At 48.0% G+C, this 19,916-nt stretch overlaps 2 protein-coding genes across 2 annotated transcripts; one reads left to right on the top strand and one right to left on the bottom strand.

The window, feature by feature from the left end:
• The first annotated feature begins 8,280 nt into the window (after positions 1 to 8,280).
• On the top strand, positions 8,281 to 9,198 carry HEPN1 (hepatocellular carcinoma, down-regulated 1). The gene is given in 5 exon segments (XM_006110048.3): positions 8,281 to 8,297; positions 8,447 to 8,516; positions 8,519 to 8,642; positions 8,645 to 8,693; positions 9,150 to 9,198. Coding segments are annotated over 5 exon segments (309 nt in total).
• Positions 9,199 to 9,620: 422 nt separating this feature from the next.
• Positions 9,621 to 19,544, bottom strand: HEPACAM (hepatic and glial cell adhesion molecule). Its single transcript, XM_023743247.1, is given in 10 exon segments — positions 9,621 to 9,696; positions 10,086 to 10,192; positions 10,194 to 10,352; positions 10,354 to 10,374; positions 11,436 to 11,506; positions 11,804 to 11,877; positions 12,358 to 12,457; positions 12,714 to 12,995; positions 13,749 to 14,090; positions 19,460 to 19,544. Coding segments are annotated over 10 exon segments (1,317 nt in total).
• Between the last annotated feature and the right edge of the window lie 372 nt (positions 19,545 to 19,916).

Here is a 19,916-nt window from a genome sequence, read left to right on the forward strand (position 1 = left end):
TCACAGGGAGGGGAGGGGCGGGCAGGCCGTTGGTGGTTGTTTGTGGCCGAGACTGCCCCAGAGGGAAGCAGCTCTGAGGAAACCGATGCTTCCTGCCTGGCCCTCGGTGCCTTGAAGAACTGGGAGGAGCCCAGAGGAGAGAAACTCCCTGGCTCCCAACCCCAGCCCTGAGGTTTACCTTGTCATCTAGTCTGGAATTTCTTTTTATTTTATTTTTTAAAAAAATATTTTTATTGATTTTGGAGAGGAAAAAGAGGGGGAGAGAGAGAGATAGAAACATCAATGATGACAGAGAATCATTGATCGGCTGCCTCCTGCACGCTCCCTACTGGGGATCAGGCCTGCAACCGAGGTACATGTCCTTGACCAGAATTGAACCCGGGACCCTTTAGTCCGCAGGCTGACGCTCTGTCCACTGAGCCAAATCAGCCGGGGCTAGTCTGGGATTTCTTAAAGGCAATCCTCACACTAACCATAACTCTAACCACAGCTTTGACCCTTTAACCCTAAGCCTGTATTTAATGAGTCTCCATCCTTATTCCTTTGCTTTCAAGTGACCCTTGCTAGAGTGGACCGGAAAGCCAGAGGAAACTGAGTCGAGTGGAGCGGTCACTCCTCGGTCCATTCCCCAAGGATTGATGGAGCAGGGGGCTGGGTGGGACAGAAGACAGGAAGGCTTCAGAGGCTCTGGGACAAGCTGGAGAAGCCCACCGTGTGTTCCTATTCGGCTCAGAGACAGAGGAAATAAGCTGGGAGACCGTGGGCACGTTCCTTAACCCCTGCACGTCACTCATCTGTAAGTGGGGATAATAACAGTAGTGCGTACCTTGGGGGATGGAGCAAGAATGAGATGAGATAAAAGATAAATCACTTAGTCCAGTAACCTAATGCATTATCAGTGCTCAGTAAGTTTAACCAATACTGTTATTTTGATGCACACCCCATCACGGAAACTATTCAAGCATCCTCGGCTGGGATACTTCAGGCCCGGGGATGGTGGCTTGAGTCTGATATTTAAGAGTCTTTCCAGCCTTGAAACCTGTGTCTGCTGCAGACAGGCCTGTAGCTTCTGAGCCTGCTGCTCCCCACCCCCCTCCCTGGAGAGAGGCTGCATTCCCCCCTCAGAGCCCACCTCCTGTTTACAGGTTTCTTCCTTCCAAATCTGGAATGTCAGCCATTTCCTGGAGCTGTTCCCGGAAAGCCAAGGCCGCCAAGGCCGGGCTCTGGGGGCTCAACGGAAGACTGTCCAGCCTTTGTTTCCAGTAGTTCCTGGCCAGCTCCTCCGTGAGGCCCCTAACCCAGCTACTCCCTCGCTTCCTCCCCTTCCCATCCTGGCAAGGTACCAGCCACAGCCACAGCCCTAACAGCCTATGAAGAGGAGTGAAGGCCCGGCTGGTGGCTGGCATGGCTCAGTGGTGGAGCGTCGACCTATGAACCGGGAGGTCACGGTCTGATTCCCAGTCAGGGCACAGGCTTGATTCCCAGTGTGGGATGTGTAGGAGGCAGCTGATTGATTCTCTCTCATCATTGATGTTTCTCTCTCTCCCTCTCCCTCCCTCTCTGAAATCAATAACAAAATAAAGAGGAGGGAAGGCCTCTTTCGCAACTCCTCTTCCCCTTCAAATGCAGACCAAGACTGGCTGAGACAATTAGAACAAGAGAACACAGTGGTTTTTACAACCTGAGCGCTTCCAAGGGGTGGAGAATAGACAATGAAAGTAATTGAGTGACAGAGCTGGAAGGATAGGGACTGGGACCAGAGGAGAGCTTGGTATTTCAGAACTGGAGGAGCTAAGGCAGTGGTTCTCAACCTTCTGGCCCTTTAAATACAGTTCCTCATGTTGTGACCCAACCATAAAATTATTTTCTTTTTTTTTTTAATATATTTTATTGATTTTTTACAGAGAGGAGGGGAGAGGGATAGAGAGTTAGAAACATCGATCAGATGCCTCCTGCACGCCCCCCACTGGGGATGTGCCCGCAACCAAGGTACATGCCCTTGACTGGAATCGAACCTGGGACCCTTGAGTCCGCAGGGCGACGCTCCATCCGCTGAGCCAAACCGGTCAGGGCCATAAAATTATTTTCGTTGCTACTTCATAACTGTAATGTTGCTACTGTTATGAATCGTAATGTAAATATCTGATATGCAGGATGGTCTTAGGCGACCCCTGTGAAAGGGTTGTTCAACCGCCAAAGGGGTCGCGACCCACAGGTTGAGAACTGCTGAGCTACGGGCAGCGGTCAAGTCCACGGCATGTGTGCCAGGCGGACTGACGCAGTTTACTGGGTCAAGGACCCGTGGAGCCAGAGGGATAAAGGGGTATTCATGTGGACACTGCAGTCATCCAAGGGTGACAAGAAGGCTGTGCTGAGGCAGATGAATTTGCTGCACACCCTGCCAGCCTGAGATTTCCCAGAGACAGAGCCCTGAGGCCTGTCTGGCCCCCTGACTGCTGGCTCCCCAAGAATGTTGCTGTCAGCAGTCCTTTGGTAGCCTCTCCTGCTTGCACACTGGACTTGGGGAGATTAACCAAGTTCTCTGCTAAGGACTGAATGCCAACTGGATTTATCTCAAACATGTGCAATCTAGAAAGATGGTATAAACCCCCTCAAGGGGAAAGATGGCAAGTCCTAAAGGAATTCGGATTCATGACTAGCCCTGTCCTCAGCTGAGTGCGAATGGACAGGTGGCACAGTGCGGAGAGGTGCCAGTGCTGGACCGCAGGTACAGAGCCTCAGAGGCTACGGCGGCCTGAGGAATGGCCCCTGCCCCACAGTCATGTGCCTCATCCCTGGAGATCACCTCCATTCCATTCCATTCCATTCCATTCCATTCCATTCCATTCCATTCCAGACTCTCTATTCCCAGACTCCGGAGGACCAAATGCTAAGAACCGATGGAGATAGAAGGGGCCAATTACTCTGAGCTGTTCATGTAGACCAGTGGTTCTCAACCTGTGGGTCGCGACCCCTTTGGCGGTCGAACGACCCTTTCACAGGGGTCGCCTAAGACCATCCTGCATATCGGATATTTACATTACAATTCATAACAGTAGCAACATTACAGTTATGAAGTAGCAACGAAAATAATTTTATGGTTGGGTCACAACATGAGGAATTGTATTTAAAGGGCCAGAAGGTTGAGAACTACTGCTCTAGGCCATTAAGGTCCTTCCCCTTACTTGGTCCAAGCATCAGGGACACTCAGGGATCCATGGAGTGGTTGCCCAAGGGGAGTTCCCAACAGTAAGGTGGCTCTAGATGGCTCCCAGAGACCACAGTGCTCACTTCCGGCAACCTGGCCCATCAGCATCCTGACTGTCTCATTCCCACACACGAAGGAAGAGTTGGCTGCATGAGTCAAACGGATTCTGTCAGTGGGAGGTGCCTTCAGTTTTAAGGAAGTTCTGCTCCTTGCCCTGGTGATCTGCAGACCCAGTGGCCAATTTAGAAAGTACCTTCCTTTGCCCTCTGGTTTTAAAGTGTTGAGGCTTGTGAGTGTCTCGTAGTTGCCTGCAAGAGGGGAGAGAAAGGGCAGGGATTGAGTGCCCTTCTAAAGGACCCTCCAGAGGAAAAATGTCCACTTCTCGTTCCTGGCTTCTCTGGCTTCCTATTTCATGTTCTCTGAAGATGCAGTGGGGGATGCCTGCTGGCCAAGCGAATGGGGTAAAAGGTAAGGATTCGGGTAGGACTGAAGGCAGTTACACTATGTGGAGATCCTGGTTCCACTGGCAGAGAGACCTTGAATGTCACATAACCTCTCCGAGCCCCACTTCCCTCGTCAGGATATGTCGGTTTGAGGTTTATGGGTAGGGGATTTGGACGTGCTTTGAGAACACTAGCTATGCGCTAATTATCCCTTGGGGGTTCTGGAAATGGCACAGCTCCTCCCTGACCAACCTCAGTGAGCCTCAACCACCCCTAGGTATTCTTTGTGGCTTTTTTTTCTTCAATTACTTCTCAGTTTATTTTATTCATTTTAAAAAATGATAGTTGGCACTCAATATTATTAGATTCAAGTGTACAGGACACTGGTTAGACATTGATGTAACTTACAAAGTGATCCCCCTGATACGTCTAGTACCCACCCGGCACCATCCATAGTTATTCCATTATTGGCTATATTCCCTGTGCTGTACTTTACAGCTCATGACTATTTTGTAACTCACAATTTGTACTTCTTAATCCCTTCACTTTTTCAACCAGTCCCCCAGCCCCCTCTCATCTGGCAACCATCAGTTTGTTCTCTGCATCTATGAGTCTGTTTCTGTTTTGTTTGTTCATTTATTTAGTTTTCTAGATTCCATATATATGTGAAATCATAGGGTATTTGTCTTTCTCTGTATGACTCATTTCACTTAGCATAATACCTTTTCGGTCCATCTATGTTGTTGCAAATGGTAAGGTTTTGTTCTTTTTTATGACTGGGTAATATTTCATACTATATATGTACCACATCTTTATCCAATTGTCTATTAGTGAACATTTATGTTACTTTTATATCTTAGCTATTGTAAATATTGCTGCAATGAACATATGAATGAATGCATATTTCTTTTTGAATTAGTGTAAAAATTAGTTGGGTTTTTTTGGATAAATACCCAGACATGGAATTGCTGGGTCATCAGGTACTTCTGTTTTTAATATTTTTAGGAATCTCCATACTGTTTTCCATCGTGGCTGCACCAATTTACAATCCCACCGACAGTGCCCAAGAGTTCCCTTTTTCCACATCCTCACCAGCACTTGTTGTTTATTGATTTATTGATGATAGCCATTCTGACATGTGTGAGGTGATATCTCACTGTGGTTTGAATTTACATTTCTCTGATGGTTGGTGACATTGAGCATCTTTTCATATAGCTGTTGGTCATCTGTATGTCCTCTTTGGAGAAATATCTATTCAGGTTTTCTGCTCATTTTTAAATTGGAAAATTTTGTTGTTTTTGGTGCTGAATTGAGTTCTTCATAAGTTTTGGATATAAACCCCTTATCAGATGTACTGTTGGCAAATATCTTCTTCCATTCAGTAAGTTATCTTTTAGTTTTGTTGATGGTTCCTTTGCTGTGCAAAAATGTTTTAGTTGACGCAGTACCATTTGTTTATTTTGTCTTTTGATTCCCTTGCCCAGGGAGATATATCAGGAAAAATATTGCTAAGAGAAGCGTCAGAGTTTTCTGCCTATGTTTTCTTCTAGTAGTTTTATGATTTCAGGTTTTACATTTAAGTCTTTAATCTATTTTGAGTTTATTCTTGTATATGGTGTAAAAAAGTGGTTGTTTCATTTTTTGCACATATCTGTTCAGTTTTCCCAACACCATTTATTGAATAGACTGTTTTAACCCCATTATATATTCTTGCCTCCTTTGTCATGGCATGGGCTTATTTCTGGGCTCTCTATTCTGTTCCATTGATCTATGTGTCTGTCTTTATGCCAGTACCATGCTGTTTTGATTACTATAGCCTTGTAGTATAGTTTGAGATCAGGTAGTGTGATACCTTCAACTTTATTCTTCTTTCTCAATTGCTGTGGCTATTTGGGTCTTTTGTAGTCCTATATAAATTTTAGGATTATTTGTTCTGGTTCTGTGAAAAATGACATCGGTATTTTGATAGTGATTGCATTGAATCTATAGATTTCTTTAGGTAGTGTGGACATTTTAATCTGGTTCTCCAGTGCGGCGGGAAACTTGGTCTGTGACTGGCAGTGTGTGCCACTGCTGTGGTTTCACTAAATGAATACCTTCCTGAACGCCAGCTGTGACCTCATGGAGAGGACAAGACAGCTATACCACCTCCTCCACCCTTCAGCTGCTGTCGTGCAGCCTCTATTGTTACTATCTTGACCACCTTTTTCTTCCCAAAGAATTCAAGGACCCTGGAGTAGTCTCATTCTGATACCTCCCTTTCAATTTACCCGCTATTATTTCCCTGTATTTTATTTGTCTGAATTTTGGGAACCACAGATTAGATATTATTATCATTTTATAAAGGACTGTTCAGATTCGCCTTTCTCTTTTGTACTCATCTCTTTGCTTACCATTCTTTCTTGTACCTTAAATATTTCTTTTGGAATAATTTTCCCTCTTCTTAAAATATTTTTAGGAGTCTTTTTTTAGTGTTGATGGCAAACTGTAGTTTTTGTTTTTCTGATAATATCCTTCTTTTGCCCTCTGATATGGAAGTTTGCTTTGCTAAGTATTCTAGGCTAACAGTTATTGATTTTTTTACAGAGCAGAAGGGAGAGGGATAGAGAGTTAGAAAAATCGATGAGAGAGAAACATCGATCAGCTGCCTCTTGCACGCCCCCTACTGGGAGTCTAAATCTATTGCTTTTGAATCTGCAGACTCTCCTTCATGGTGATTTGTTTCCATCTGTGTTTATGACCTTTCATTGTAATTCATCTTTGGTTGGTCTTAATCTCTGACAATTTTAGGAGGTGCTTGTCTCTAGAGAAGATTTGCAATTTTATTTTATGCGTGTTTTTGAAATATTTTAAAATTGATTTTTAGAAAGAGAGAAAGGGAGAGGGAGAGAAACATCGATGTGAGAGAGAAACACAGATGGCTGCCTTGCATATCCCCCACCAGGTATTGAGCCCCCAACAAGGATGACGCCCAACCTACTGCGCAACACCGGCCAGGGCTAATTTTTATTGTCGAAGCCTGGGATACGACCAACGGGGGGCCCTTCCCAGGACACCAACTTAATACGGGCGTCTCAGGTTCAGCTCCCCCACCTTGTCACTTGTCCAAGTCTAGTTTCCATTACAGGGCTATGTAACTATTTATCCCTGGGCAATTCACATTTTATGGGGACTAAGTAGTCTGGATTCATGTTACATTGCCAAGATTTCATACATGCTGCTCCTTCTGCCTCCAATATGTGTTCTTTCATCCTTTTTTCCTTCTCCTCCACCTGGTTAACTAATCTTCCTAACACAAAATTCAGGCCTATTCTCCTCCAAGATACTTTAATCTGGGTTAAAGAACACTCCTATATGCTCACAGAGCACCCTGTATCTGCCTCTATCATTGCATCTTCCATACTGTATTGTAATAATCTGTTTACCCATCTGTCTTCCTCCATGAGGCTTCTGGGTAGGAGTCCTGGCATAGTTATGCTTGTTAGGTTTGATCAAATAATTGAATCGACACCCCTCCCCTGGGAGTTGACTTTTAGGCCACTTCACAAGGGACATTTCCTTTCCCTTAGACCACATTCCATTTGCTAAGACCATTATCTCTGGACTTTCCCAGAATCCCAACCTGCCCAGAGAATTCTCCGCCCAGAAAAAGCCTGCCTAGAGTCCTTTAAAATCTCTGACTCCTGCCCTAGTGGGTTTGGCTCGGTGGATAGAGCATCAGCCTGCAGACTGAAGGGTCCCAGGTTCGATTCCGGTCAAGGGCATGTACCTTGGTTGCAGGCACATCCCCAGTAGGGGGTGTGCAGAAGGCAGCTGATCAATGTTTCTCTCTCATCGATGTTTCTAATTCTCTATTTCTCTCCTTTCCTCTCTGTAAAAAAATCAATCAATAAAATATATATTGAAAAAATAAATCTCTGACTCCCTGCCCCTGGGTGCTGGTGCCATTTGGGGGCTTAGCCCATCTGGTATCCAGATGACCAAATAAATTTCTAATCCCTTACCACTTTGGCCTTGTGCATTCCTCCTTCGGCAACCCTAACAATGCCGTTTCCTCAGTGTCGATCACAGGGCCTGGACCATGGTAGAGTAACAAATGTTTATGATTCGATGAAAGAATACCTGAATGGATGAATGTGGGTGAATGATTTTGGAATGGACAATTTGGGGTTTTCAAAGAGGATGAAGGATGGTGAAGGAAGATGAGAAGAAAAAAGGGAAATGACTGATGTTTTTAAGTTTGTTTTGTTCTCCTTGCTTAAGTGGAAGAAAGATGTCATTTCATTTCATCAAAAGTTTATTGAGCATCCAGTATGTGCTAGGCACGCTGCTAGATGCTAGTAATACAAAGATGAAGATCCAAACAAAATACAAGAGAAACAAAAATCCACTTCCTCACTCCCCCAACCTCCCCAACCCCACGCAAGGTAAATTTGGCCTCAGCCGGGGAAGCTGGGCCTGGGCCCTCAGGGATTCAGCATCAAGGTACGGAATACAGCAGACTCTCATCTCATCCCACCCTAACCTTCACCCCTGCCTCTCAAGGCTGACCAGCATCTTCCCCTTCTCTGAGTCCTGCATCTCACACCTGCCTGAGCAACTTACCCTGCACCTACATATTATCTCTGGATGAGGCACCTGGGAAGGTTAGGGGAGCAGTTCTGGACAACGAAGGGAAGCTGCAAAAGCCTGCAGGCTCAAATGAGCCACAGGCACCCTGGCAGGCAGAGGGGGAGGGGCCAACTAGAGATGCTTTTGCCCTTGGGGCTGGGACAAAACTTGCCCCGGGGTGAAGGGTGGAGACAGGGGCCTTAGGAATTGCTCTGTGGGATGGTGGAGAGTCAGAACTGGAGCTTAGGAGGTCGAGGAGGGGCCTGGGGTGCAAGGACCCCTAGAGGCATCAGAAAACAGAGGTCAGAAGACACAGAAGGTCTCCTCTTCCAGCTTTTCAATTGCCCTCTCTCCTCACACAGTAGATTACTGTCTCTCCTACAATTGGTCCATAGGCTGGGGCATGGGCCTGGCCTGGCTACACAGTGGCCGTACCTCCCTGTATTCAGATGCTGTGTGGTTAGGGAGTCTACCCTTCTCCAGTCTCTTGGGATCCGAGTATCTGGGAGCAGGGCAGGTAGAGGCGGGAGCCAAGGGTTGGATCACGTCTCCCTGACATGCTGGGAGCAATGAGCCTCCTCCCCCCACTTCATTTCTCTGGAAAGTCAAACCTTATTCTCTCACAGCTGGAGGGAGCCCACAGCCTTTCAGGGGGGATTATGATTGTTTGAAAGGCTTGTTGTGTAAGGAAGCCAGGCAGAAGGCACAGGTGTGAGGGTTAAAAACAGTTCTTCACATGATCTAGCTTTCTGGGCTAGGGGAGTGAGTGAGAATCCCTCTCTCTAGGAAGAGAGACAGAAGGAACGCTTAGCAGGCCTCTCTCTGACGGAGGCTTTGGGAGGAGGCCAAGCCCGGGGCTTGAATCCTTTGTTCTCGCTAGGGCCCAGGTCAGGGGGCAAAAGAATGTGCCTGAGCTCCTCCCGCATCAACTGGTAGGTACCCAGGTACCAGGTGCCCAGAGGCGCTGCCTTCACAATGATTTCCGGATGTTCAGAACAGTGCCCTGTACACAGTCACCGGCATCTGACTTCCCCTTCCTTTAGACCAGTGGTTCTCAACCTTCCTAATGCCGAGACCCTTTAATACAGTTCCTCATGTTGTGGTGACCCCCAACCATAAAATTATTTTCGTTGCTACTTCATAACTGTAATCTTGCTACTGTTATGAATCGTCATGTAAATATCTGATATGCAGGATGTATTTTCATTGTTACAAACTGAACATAATTAAAGCATAGTGATTAATCACAAAAACAATATGTAATTATATATGTGTTTTCTGATGGTCTTAGGCGACCCCTGTGAAAGGGTCGTTCGACCCCCAATGGGGTCGCGACCCACAGGTTGAGAACTGCTGCTTTAGACAGTTGTGCATTTTGAGCAAAAGGCCTCGGCAACCTGGGCTTGCCCAAAAAGTGCCAGGAACCAGGCGTTCCTTCAGCGGGAAGGGAGGCGGGTGGCAAGGGCGCGGGATAGGTTACTGATGTTAGTTTCCATAAGACCCTCGGAGGACTGGGCCGGGAATGTAATAATCTATATAGTCCTAAGGGGGCACAACCCTTATCCACCGAGAACACTGCCAGCGAACCAGAAGCAAACGCGACCCGGTTCCACCCCTGAATCTCCGGCTCCCGCTGCCTCCTCCATCTGCTCAAGCTCATCCACGTCCACGGGCGAGACCCGTGCGCCTTGCGCTCCTGCCGGGACCTCCCTTCGCCCCGCTTTCTGGCCTCTCGGGCCTCCCCACCTCCCCGGCCGGCCGCAGCGGGTGCGGGCTTTCCGGCGGGAAGGCGGGTCCCGGGCGGCTCAGGCGCTGATCCCCACCGGGGCGGCCCTCCTCCGGCTCGCGGATCAAAGCGCGCGCCCCGCAGTCCCGCAGTATGCTCCGAGCGACCAGGCGAGCCGGGGGCCCGGGATGGAGACGTGTGCGTCCCGACCGGAAGCGGGGGAGGGCGCGGCCGAGCCCGGGTACCGGCGGGCAAAGCGCACGGCCAGCCCGGGCGAGCGGCCAGGAACAGCCGGCGACACCGAGTAGCCGGGCGGGCCGGGCGGGCCGGGTTCCGTTTGCGCGGGGCTTCCGGAAGCAGGCTCCCTCCTCGGGCTCCTGGGCGTCCTGCAAGACACGCGCCGGGGTCAGCGGACAGCGGCCCGGTTTAGGGGCGCGACTGGTGTTCAAGGGGCGCTGGGCAAACCTAAGTGAAGGAGATAGTTCCCTCCACACTCCCACCTCTGGGAAGATGGCAGACGGAGGTCTGGCTCCCCGCCCCCCCTAACCCCCGCCCCCCCCCAATCCCCCCAATACAAGACACTTAGCATGGTGCCTGGCAGATAACAGGTGCTCAGTAAACAGTGAAATGCATTAACTTGAGTGCTTTGTTCCTTATTGTCCTCTTTCCACCTGTCTAGGATAGCCCGGGGCAGCGTTAGTGGAACAGAGGGGAAACGACCAGAGCTGATGTTCAAAGACCTGAACTAAAGGCCTAGACCAGTGGTCGGCAAACTCATTAGTCAACAGAGCCAACTATCAACAGTACAACGATTGAAATTTCTTTTGAGAGCCAAATTTTTTAAACTTAAATTGTATAGGTAGGTACATTGTTATTAACTTAATTAGGGTACTCCTAAGCTGGCCTTTGCTAAAAACGTCCTCAATCTGATTGAGGTACGTTCGCTGAGGTCGACCCCTTCCAACTCTCCCATCCACACTCGTCTTGTATACTTGTTTCGTCTATCTCCTTTCGTTCATCCTCTCTATACGTCCAAACCATCTCAATATACCTTTCTCAATCCTCGACACTACATCTTCTTTCACTCCACAACATTCCCTAAAATTAACTTAATAAACTTTAAAGTTTTAAGTCAACTTCGCACTGTACGCGCGCGCCTGCACGTGGTATTTTGTGGAAGAGCCACACTCAAGGGGCCAAGGAACCGCATGTGGCTCACGAGCCGTGGTTTGCCGACCACTGGCTTAGACCTGCTCCTTATTTTCTTGGTTGATCCTGGGCAAGTCCTTTCACCTTCATCGGCCTTATTTTCCTAACCTGTAAAATGGGGACAACACACCTATTTCTCAGGTCATTCTGCGTACTAGAAAGGGATATACATATCTAGCACCAGGACGTGGTAGGGGCTCATTGGTGTTTGTGAGGCACCCAGTCCACAGCTGCTCACCTTGTCCTTCAGAACATAGAGTGCCATGGGGTTCTTCCGCTCCTGCTCTCCACTTCGGGGGAGGGTGTCTGCTGCACAGGGCAAAGAATGGGGTGGCTGGCCCCGACCCAGAACCCTCCCCACCAGCCAGCACCTACGTTCTGCTCCCCAAGTGGCCAGTCAAGGTCCCGCCACAACCTCCACCAAAGGATCAGCCACGCGTGGGGTCCTACCTTGGCCGCACCTCTCCCTGCTCTGCAGTCTTCGGGCAGTTGGTGGAGGAAGGGGCCCTGCAGAGCCGGCTTCCTTGAGGCCCAGTTCTGCCTTTTCCCAGAAGCCCACTGATCTGAGTGAGGATGGGTTGGGTGAGTGGGCCGCTGGGAGCTCACCTTCTGGCTTCAGGCTGTCATCATTCTGATCCATATATTCCAGGGAGTTTTGTTTTTCCAGTTTCTTCTTCTTTCTGCAAATCAACCCAGCACCCCATGAGCAGAGTTGCTGAGTGTGAGCAGGAGGAGGTCTGGGGGTGGGGACAAGGGCGAGTGGATGGCTGTATAAAGGGCCTGATAACAGGAGGAGGGGCTGGAATGAGTCAAATCTAAGTTTGCCGCTGGCATTGTGACTGTGGACAATTTGAGTCTCCCTGTCTTTATCTGTAAACTGCAGGTAATGATACTTAAAAGGTAGGGCGCTAACCACAACCACAGTGCCTAGCCCGTGAAAGGTGCCCTGGGAGTGAAACCATTATTAACAGTGTGGGTCATGGGGGGAGAAGGGGGTGTTGTGAGCGCAGGAGGTGGTTCCATACACTGTACACACAGTGGTGAGATGGATCTCCTGGGAAGAAGTGCAGGGCCCTGGGAGGAAAGGCATTTAAAGAGACTTCGAAAAGAAGAGAGCTCGAAGGATTAGGATGTTCAGGGTGTGGAACGTGAGGAGTTACCTAGACTTTTTGGAGGGTTTCCAGCAGGCACACACTGTCACCAAGGTCACAAGGAGGAAGATGCCTCCTGTGGACAAGATGATGTAGAGGGAGCTTCTTTCTAGGGAGAGAGAAAGGCAGAGAAGTGAGAGAGACTCCGGGTGGTGCGGAGAGCTCCCTGCAGCGGGTGGAAGAGAAAAGGAGCCCCAGGCAGCATGGCTGGCTCCTGGCAGAGCTTGCCCAGGGCCCACTTCCCACCTGTTGCTGTTCTCCATGGAGAGCGGGCCCATCTCTGCCTCTCTCTCCCTCTGTGGGGGGATGTCTGTAGCCCCTCATGGGTTTTGAGCCCTGAAGGGAGGGCAGGCAGGGAGACTCACTGTACACGGTGATTTTGATGGGCAGGCTGCGGCCCTGGCTGATGGGGTTCTCCACCACACAGCTGTACAGGTCGTCGTCCTCCATGAGCACGCGCGTGATGGTGAGCACCTTCTGGTCGGAGGACAGGAGCATTCGAGAGTCATTGAGGAGGGGCTTGCCATCCTTCAGCCAGGTGTAGCTGGGCTTGGTGCCGTTCTCGTGGGAGCAGTTCAGGGTGAAGGCTTCACTGAGCTCCAGCACAGTGGTCGAAGCCACTAACACCTGTGGCCTCGAAATGGGCACTGGGCCCGGGGAGGGGACGCTGTGAGCCAGGGGCCAAAAGCTCCTCCCACCTTCCTAACTCTCTAACTTCAACACAACACAACTCAGTTTGTGATCAGAGAGGCCCTTCAGAGATCATTAGTCAAGTTCTTGACCACCATCCATCCATCATTCATTCATTCACTCACTCATTTATTAATTGATTGATTTTTAATTTATCTTTATTGTTGAAAGTATTACAGATGTCCCCATTCACTCATTTATGTATCAGCTATTTATCGAGTACCTACTAAGCACAGGAGGTACAATACTGAACCAGGCAGCCATGGTCCCCACCCTCATGGACCTTCCCTCCCCTTTTCCTCAAATACCTTCCTAAGATGTCTTAAACTGACCCAGTGTGGCACAGCTAAGACTAAGTCCAGCTGCCTGGGTTCAAATATTGGCTCCATCACTTACTAGCTGCAAGACTTAGGCAAGTTACTCAGCCTTTTTGTGCCTCAGTTTCCTCTTCTGCAAATGGGGATAATGACATTTACTATCCCTAGATTATTGTGAGCATTAAGAGTCAATCTAGGCAAAGCACTTAAAATAGTTTCTGGAATAGAGTAAACAGGTAAAGACCTGTTTACTGTGGCCTGTCTGCTAACTGCTAATGTCCAACTGGCTTCCTCTCAACTCCTAAGTGGTTTTTGGGTTGGTGTTCCAGGGCCTAACAGACCCTGCCCCAGTCTCAGGCCCAGCCCACCTCCCTCCCTGCCAGAGTGCTTTACCGTCCACAGTGAGGTTGATGGTCTTCTCCCCGGTGAAGGTGTCATCCGTGATGGAGATCTCCACCTCATAGGTGCCCTCATCGGTGAGCTGCAGGTCGCTGAGAAGCAGGGAGCCATTTTCAAAGAGGCGGATGCGGTCTCGATAGTCAGCGCGCAGGTTGCCAATGACCTCTGTGCCAATGGACTGCACCACGGTCACTGGCTTGTCCCGCTTTAGCTGCCACTTCACCACGGGCTTGTCGCTGCTGGTGCTGCTGTACTGCACGGAGAGCAGTGCGGACTTCCCCACCGTGCCATGGATCAGGCGGACCTGGCTGGTGATGTTCACCCCCTGCAGGGGCCCTATGAACAGAGGCCCATGCGGAGAGGGCGGCATCAGACCCTTGGCTCCCACCTTTAATTCCTCTGATCTCTTCAAGTCTCTCCATTCATTCTGCGCCCTTCACAGGGGTCCTTCCTTCTTACTCTCTGGTGCCTTCTCTTCTCCCCCTGTAGCTCTGGGCCCCTCTGCTCCTCCATCATCCCTCACACCCATCCCATTGCCCTTCACTCTTCTTCCATCTGGCCCCTGCCTCTGGTAGTTTTCCTCTGGAAGAGTCCAGCTCACCCACACCACTTATAGAAATATTTATTGAGCACTTACCATGTGCCAGGCACTGTTCTGTATCCTTGGGATATGTCATTGAGCAAAATAGACAAACATCTTTTATCCTCTGTAGCTTATAAGTCATTAGACCTTAGAATGAATTTGTCAGGTTTTCTTGATTGAAAATTGGGAGAGTGAGGTGGGGTTGGGTGATGGAGAAAGCATGGGGACACAGATTCACAAAGAAAGGAGTATGCCACATGATGGTGCACTAAAGGGGAAGTTTAGGGGTCTGAAGACAACTGGGCCACCTTCCAGTTAGACCAAGAGCCTCTCCTATCCTTGCCCCAGCTGCACGTAGCATCTTACTAGGCCTACCCAGTGCAAAACAGCCCTGCAACGGGGTAGATGATTTTGGAAATTCACCCAAACTCCAGCCCAATTTGTATTCCCTTTAGAAGAGGGATTTAGGATGAGTAAAACAAAAAGTTTGGGATCAGAAGGCCTTGTAAGATTGGGCTCCACCTGCTCTTTCTGCCAATTAAACCTGGTTCCCCAGGATGAAAACACTGAGAAGCTATAGCATATGGATTGCCCTAGGCCCGTGGTCGGCAAACTGCGGCTCGCGAGCCACATGTGGCTCTTTGGCCCCTTGAGTGTGGCTCTTCCTAAGCCTTAGGAGTACCCTAATTAAGTTAATAACAATGTACCTACCTAGATAGTTTAAGTTTAAAAAATTTGGCTCTCAAAAGAAATTTCAATCGTTGTACTGTTGATATTTGGCTCTGCTGACTAATGAGTTTGCCGTCCACTGCCCTAGGCCTTACTCTCCTCTAGGCGGGAGTCTTCCTCCCGCCATGTCTCACAGGTGTATGTATGGGTGTTCAGAAGTGAATGGAGCAGTCTTTCTCAGAAGCTGACAAAGAGAGCATTTTGCCAAGGAAACACTGGTTTCCCAAAATTCTTGCCAAAACTGGAGTCTGGATTAAGCTCAGGGTTCCACAACTTTCAAGGGACACAGAGAACTGGGACAGGAGCCAAAGCAGGACACAGAAACGAGGAAGTGGCTAACAATTGTGATCCACAGTAGAAATAAAAGGGACTAGGACTATTCAACCTTGAGAAGTGATTAACTTAATTACTGTCCTCTAGTCTCTGAGGCATCATTATGTAGGAAGTGTCTGTTCCCACCCAAGGCTGAACAAAAGGAAATTGACTGATCAACTTAAACAGTGCCACACTGGGTCAGGTAGGTGACTTCATCAAGCAGGATTTTGACCTCCTGTGACACCAAGCAATGTCAAGCTGTAAAGCACAAGAATGTATCTGCCAATAGCCTCGGATTCCCTTAATAGCCTCTTCCTTTAAAGACACCACCATCTACTCATTTTTTATGTGCTAATTTTGCTTTGCAAAAGTTTCCAATTACCATGTGAAGGGGATTTTAGGGCTAAAAGGATGGAACCCAGGCAAGGGACTTCTTCTTCTTGGGTCCTTAGAGGATGGAATAGTTATAAGATCCCAAAGAGTAAAATCTTGCGAATCAGATTATCTAGATTTGTGGCATGCCGTGTTTATGTCTGTAAAATACTGTCCGGGCCTCTAGGAAAGCCTTAGTTGCATGTTCCATGAGTTGGGCTGTGACGAATGTAGGAAAATTTTATTAATCCATATTAGGGACAGAGCATTAAATATTGAGTGTTACTTATCTGAGCCTGGCTTGGTGGTTGCTGCCATAAACACAAGGGATTAAGGTAAATCTTTGGGAGCTTGGGTGACATGGTCCAAGCTCCCCTTTTAGCGCCAATCTTAAAAACTATATTTTCCAGCCTCCCTTGATGTTAGGTTTGGCCAGGTGACTGCGTTCTAGCTGATGAACTAGTGAAAGTGACAGGTACCCTCTATACGCTGGTTTAGGACCCCCCACACCCACTTAAATTTTTGTCTACCTAGAAGAAATGGAGATAAATCTCAGGGTGACCATTGGAAACACATGTCAAAGTTGACAGATCTCCATCATCTTTGTCCCTGAAAAACTTCATGGAGCAGAGTCCTTCCTCATCCCAGGCCTACCTGGAACTTCATCATACCACTATATGGTTAACACCAGTAACTTAAATTTTGGAATTTATTTGTCAAAGAAGTTGGCATTTTCCTAATTGATTTATTGAAGATGGCAGAAATTTCTTATAGAATGTCAGCTCTTTATTGCTCTCAGATCACAGCAGTACAATGGCCTGACCCTGCACTGATTTCTTACCTGTCATAGGTCATAACTAATGTCTTATTAGCATAGTTTATATTTAGAATTTTTTGTTATATTTATTAATTCTCCCACACTTTAGACCCTTTGCCACGTTTTGTTTTTGCCCAGTCACATTGACTAACAATATATTTCTGTAATTTTTTTCCTTATCATATGATGGCCTGAAGGAGTTAGGGACATCTCTGATTTATATATATATATTTTATTGATATTTTGCAGAGAGGAAGGGAGAGGGATAGAGAGTTAAAAACATCGATGAGAGAGAAACATTGATCAGCTGCCTCCTGCACACTCCCTACTGGGTATGTGCCTGCAACCAAGGTACATGCCCTTGACCGGAATCGAACCTGGGACCCTTCAGTCCGCAGGCCGACGCTCTATCCACTGAGCCAAACCGGTTAGGGCTCTGATTTGTATATTTTATATGCACTTTGTATTCCCAATTCCCCAAATCTCATTTCCTCAAGTCATTGTCATTTCCACTGAGACTGCTCAGTAAGGCCAATAGTAACCTCTTTTTTTTTTTTTTTTTTTTAGTATATTTGATTGATTTTTTACAGAGAGGAAGGGAGAGAGATAGAGAGTTAGAAACATCGATGAGAGAGACACATCGATCAGCTGCCTCCTGCACATCTCCCAGTGGGGATGTGCCCGCAACCCAGGTACATGCCCTTGACTGGAATCGAACCTGGAGCCCTTCAGTCCGCAGGCCGACGCTCTATCCACTGAGCCAAACCGGTTTCGGCCCAATAGTAACCTCTTAAATGCCATATCTAACGGACTCTTTTAGGTACTTATTGTACTGGACCTCTTCGATACATTTGATGTTGGTTCTCTAGAAAACTCCCAACTCCCTTGACTTTCTGCACACACAGTCTTCTAGTTCTCCCTCTGTCCCTGTGACTGTTCCTTCTCCCCAATGGAATTTTTTCCTGTACAAATCTTGGGGTTACTCAATGTTCCATTTTCAGTCTATTTTCTCATCCTAAGTGCTATTATCCATTCTTTGTTTTAAATCTTGCCTATGGGCTGACAGCCTCCAAATACCTCCCATCAGCCCTGGCCTCCCTGCCCCCCAGGTTTAGGCTACTCAACATTTTCCCACAGATGTGTCATAGGTATTTCAACCTTAACATGGACAACAGTAATGATCATATCCCCACAATTTTTGTTTAAGGTTTCACACAGAACCCATACCTCCCTCTCTGGACCCTCTCACTTCTTATCAATCACTAAGTCCTGACTTTCCCTCCAAAATATTATCTCAACATTCCACATTCCCTCTGTTTTTATTCTAATTCCAGCCCATGCTATTTCTCTCATGAACTACTGCAGTAGCCTTTTATGGGTTGAATTGTGTCCCCTAAAATTCATATGTTGAAGTCCTAATCCCAGTACCTCAGAATGTCACCTTCTTTGTCAATGGGGTCATTGTGGAGGTAATAAGCTAAGATGAAGATGGACCTCTAATCCAATATGACTCTCGTCCTTATAAAAAGGGGAAATTTGGACACAGACACACACACAGGGAGAATATCATGTAAATACTGAAGTTATGCTGCCATAAGCCAAGGAATTACTAGAAGCAGAGAGGCCTAGAATGGATCCTTTTCTATCTTCATCAGCTGAGTTTTGCCGACATGTTGATCTCAAACTATTAGCCTCCAAAACTGTGAGACAATAAATTTCTGTTTTCTAGGCCATCCAGTTTGTGGTTCTTTGCTATAGCAGCCCTAGGAAGTGCATACAGGTGCCTTTCCTATCTTGTTTGCCTCCAGTTCCCCTCTGATGCCTCACTACAGAGTGAGCTATCCCAACACACGCCTGGCCCTCCCAGCCCCCAGATTAGAACCTTTCAATGTTCTCTCCACTCCACTGTTTACAGAATATTCTGGTTTACTTAGTGTAGTTCACCAGGCTCTTGCCTAACTTATTCACACTTTCCTCTCCAGCAGTGGAGAACAGCTGGGCTGCTCCTAAACACAGGATGCCATTTCAAGCTGTCGTCGACCTTTGCCCATTTCCCCAACTCTAATGCCCACGCCCACACCTACCTATTTTATCGGATCCTTTAAAATTTAGTGCAGACATTCCCAGGTGACCTCCCTGATATTCCCCCAACCCCACCCTGCACCACCAGCACCCGTTTCCTGGTGGGGTAGGTGACTTCTCTCTGCTCCCAGGCATCCTCTGCATATCTGACTCAAAATAGTTTCTGTGTTTTATTAAAATGATCTCTGCCTCTGTCTGCCCAACCAAATTGTGAATTCCTAAGCTTTCTGGAACAGTGTGTGGGGACATAAACAAATATACTTAAAAATAAGATCAATTCTCCAAATAGTTGGTAGGGGGTGAAATAGGAGACAGGTGTCTACGGTGTACGGTGAGTTATGGGTAGTTTGGTGTTACTCTCCAAAATCAAGATGCTCGTTATCGCCAAAGCTTCTTCTATCTCTTGCTGTTTTACACTCAGAGAAGTGGGGGCAGGAGGTTGGGGAGGCACAAAACCCAGATTCCCCCACCCCTCCAAGCCTCACCATAATCCTTGCAAAGAATGCCGAACTGGCCCGTACCAACAAGTCATCCTATAAAAATGGCTCATTGCCCTTCATCTCATGTCCTGAATGCCGTGGGAGCTCCGAAGTCATGCAGCCTTTTGGGGGAGGGGGCAGGGGCCGTGCAGAATGAAGAAATACATTCAACACTAATGCCTGAATTCACTGAGATGCTTCCCACGCAGCTGAGCGCTCTCCCCTCCTCCCACCCTAAAGGCAATGCTGGCCCTCCACTCTCCCCTCCTTCACCTTTGAAAGCCCCAGTCCCTTCTCCAAACGCTTTCTTACCCTTCTGGTCTCCTACCTGTCTGGATCAGAAGAAGGTAGACAAAAGGAGTGAGGCGCAGGGCGCTGAAGGCTCTGGACAGGGCTCCCCTTTCTCTCTTCATTTTGGGTGGCGTTCTCCAGCTTCGGTGCAGACAATTAGCATGATTTCTTCACTCTGGGCACGTCCCTTTGTACCACTCGGAGTTTCTCTGCCCGAGCACAATCCTGCCAACTTCTCTCTGAATACACAGAGCTCTGTGTGTTGCCGGACTTGTTCTTTCTTCTCTTTCAGACCTGGCATTTTCTAGTTTCAAAGCCCTACATCCCCAGTTTAGAAGGGGGTGTTTGCTTAGGAGATAATCTTCAGAGGGGGTGCCAATCAAATGGGTTCCAGGGGGCCATCAATTCTTCCCTGTCTGTGCTGAGAACCACTATGAGGGGGAGATGAGGCTTTGGGCTCAATAGGGACTGAACTGGGACACACCCTAAATTGG

The sequence above is a fragment of the Myotis lucifugus genome, unplaced genomic scaffold (genome assembly GCF_000147115.1).
Source record: "Myotis lucifugus unplaced genomic scaffold, Myoluc2.0 scaffold_382, whole genome shotgun sequence".
Classification (NCBI taxonomy): domain Eukaryota; kingdom Metazoa; phylum Chordata; class Mammalia; order Chiroptera; family Vespertilionidae; genus Myotis; species Myotis lucifugus.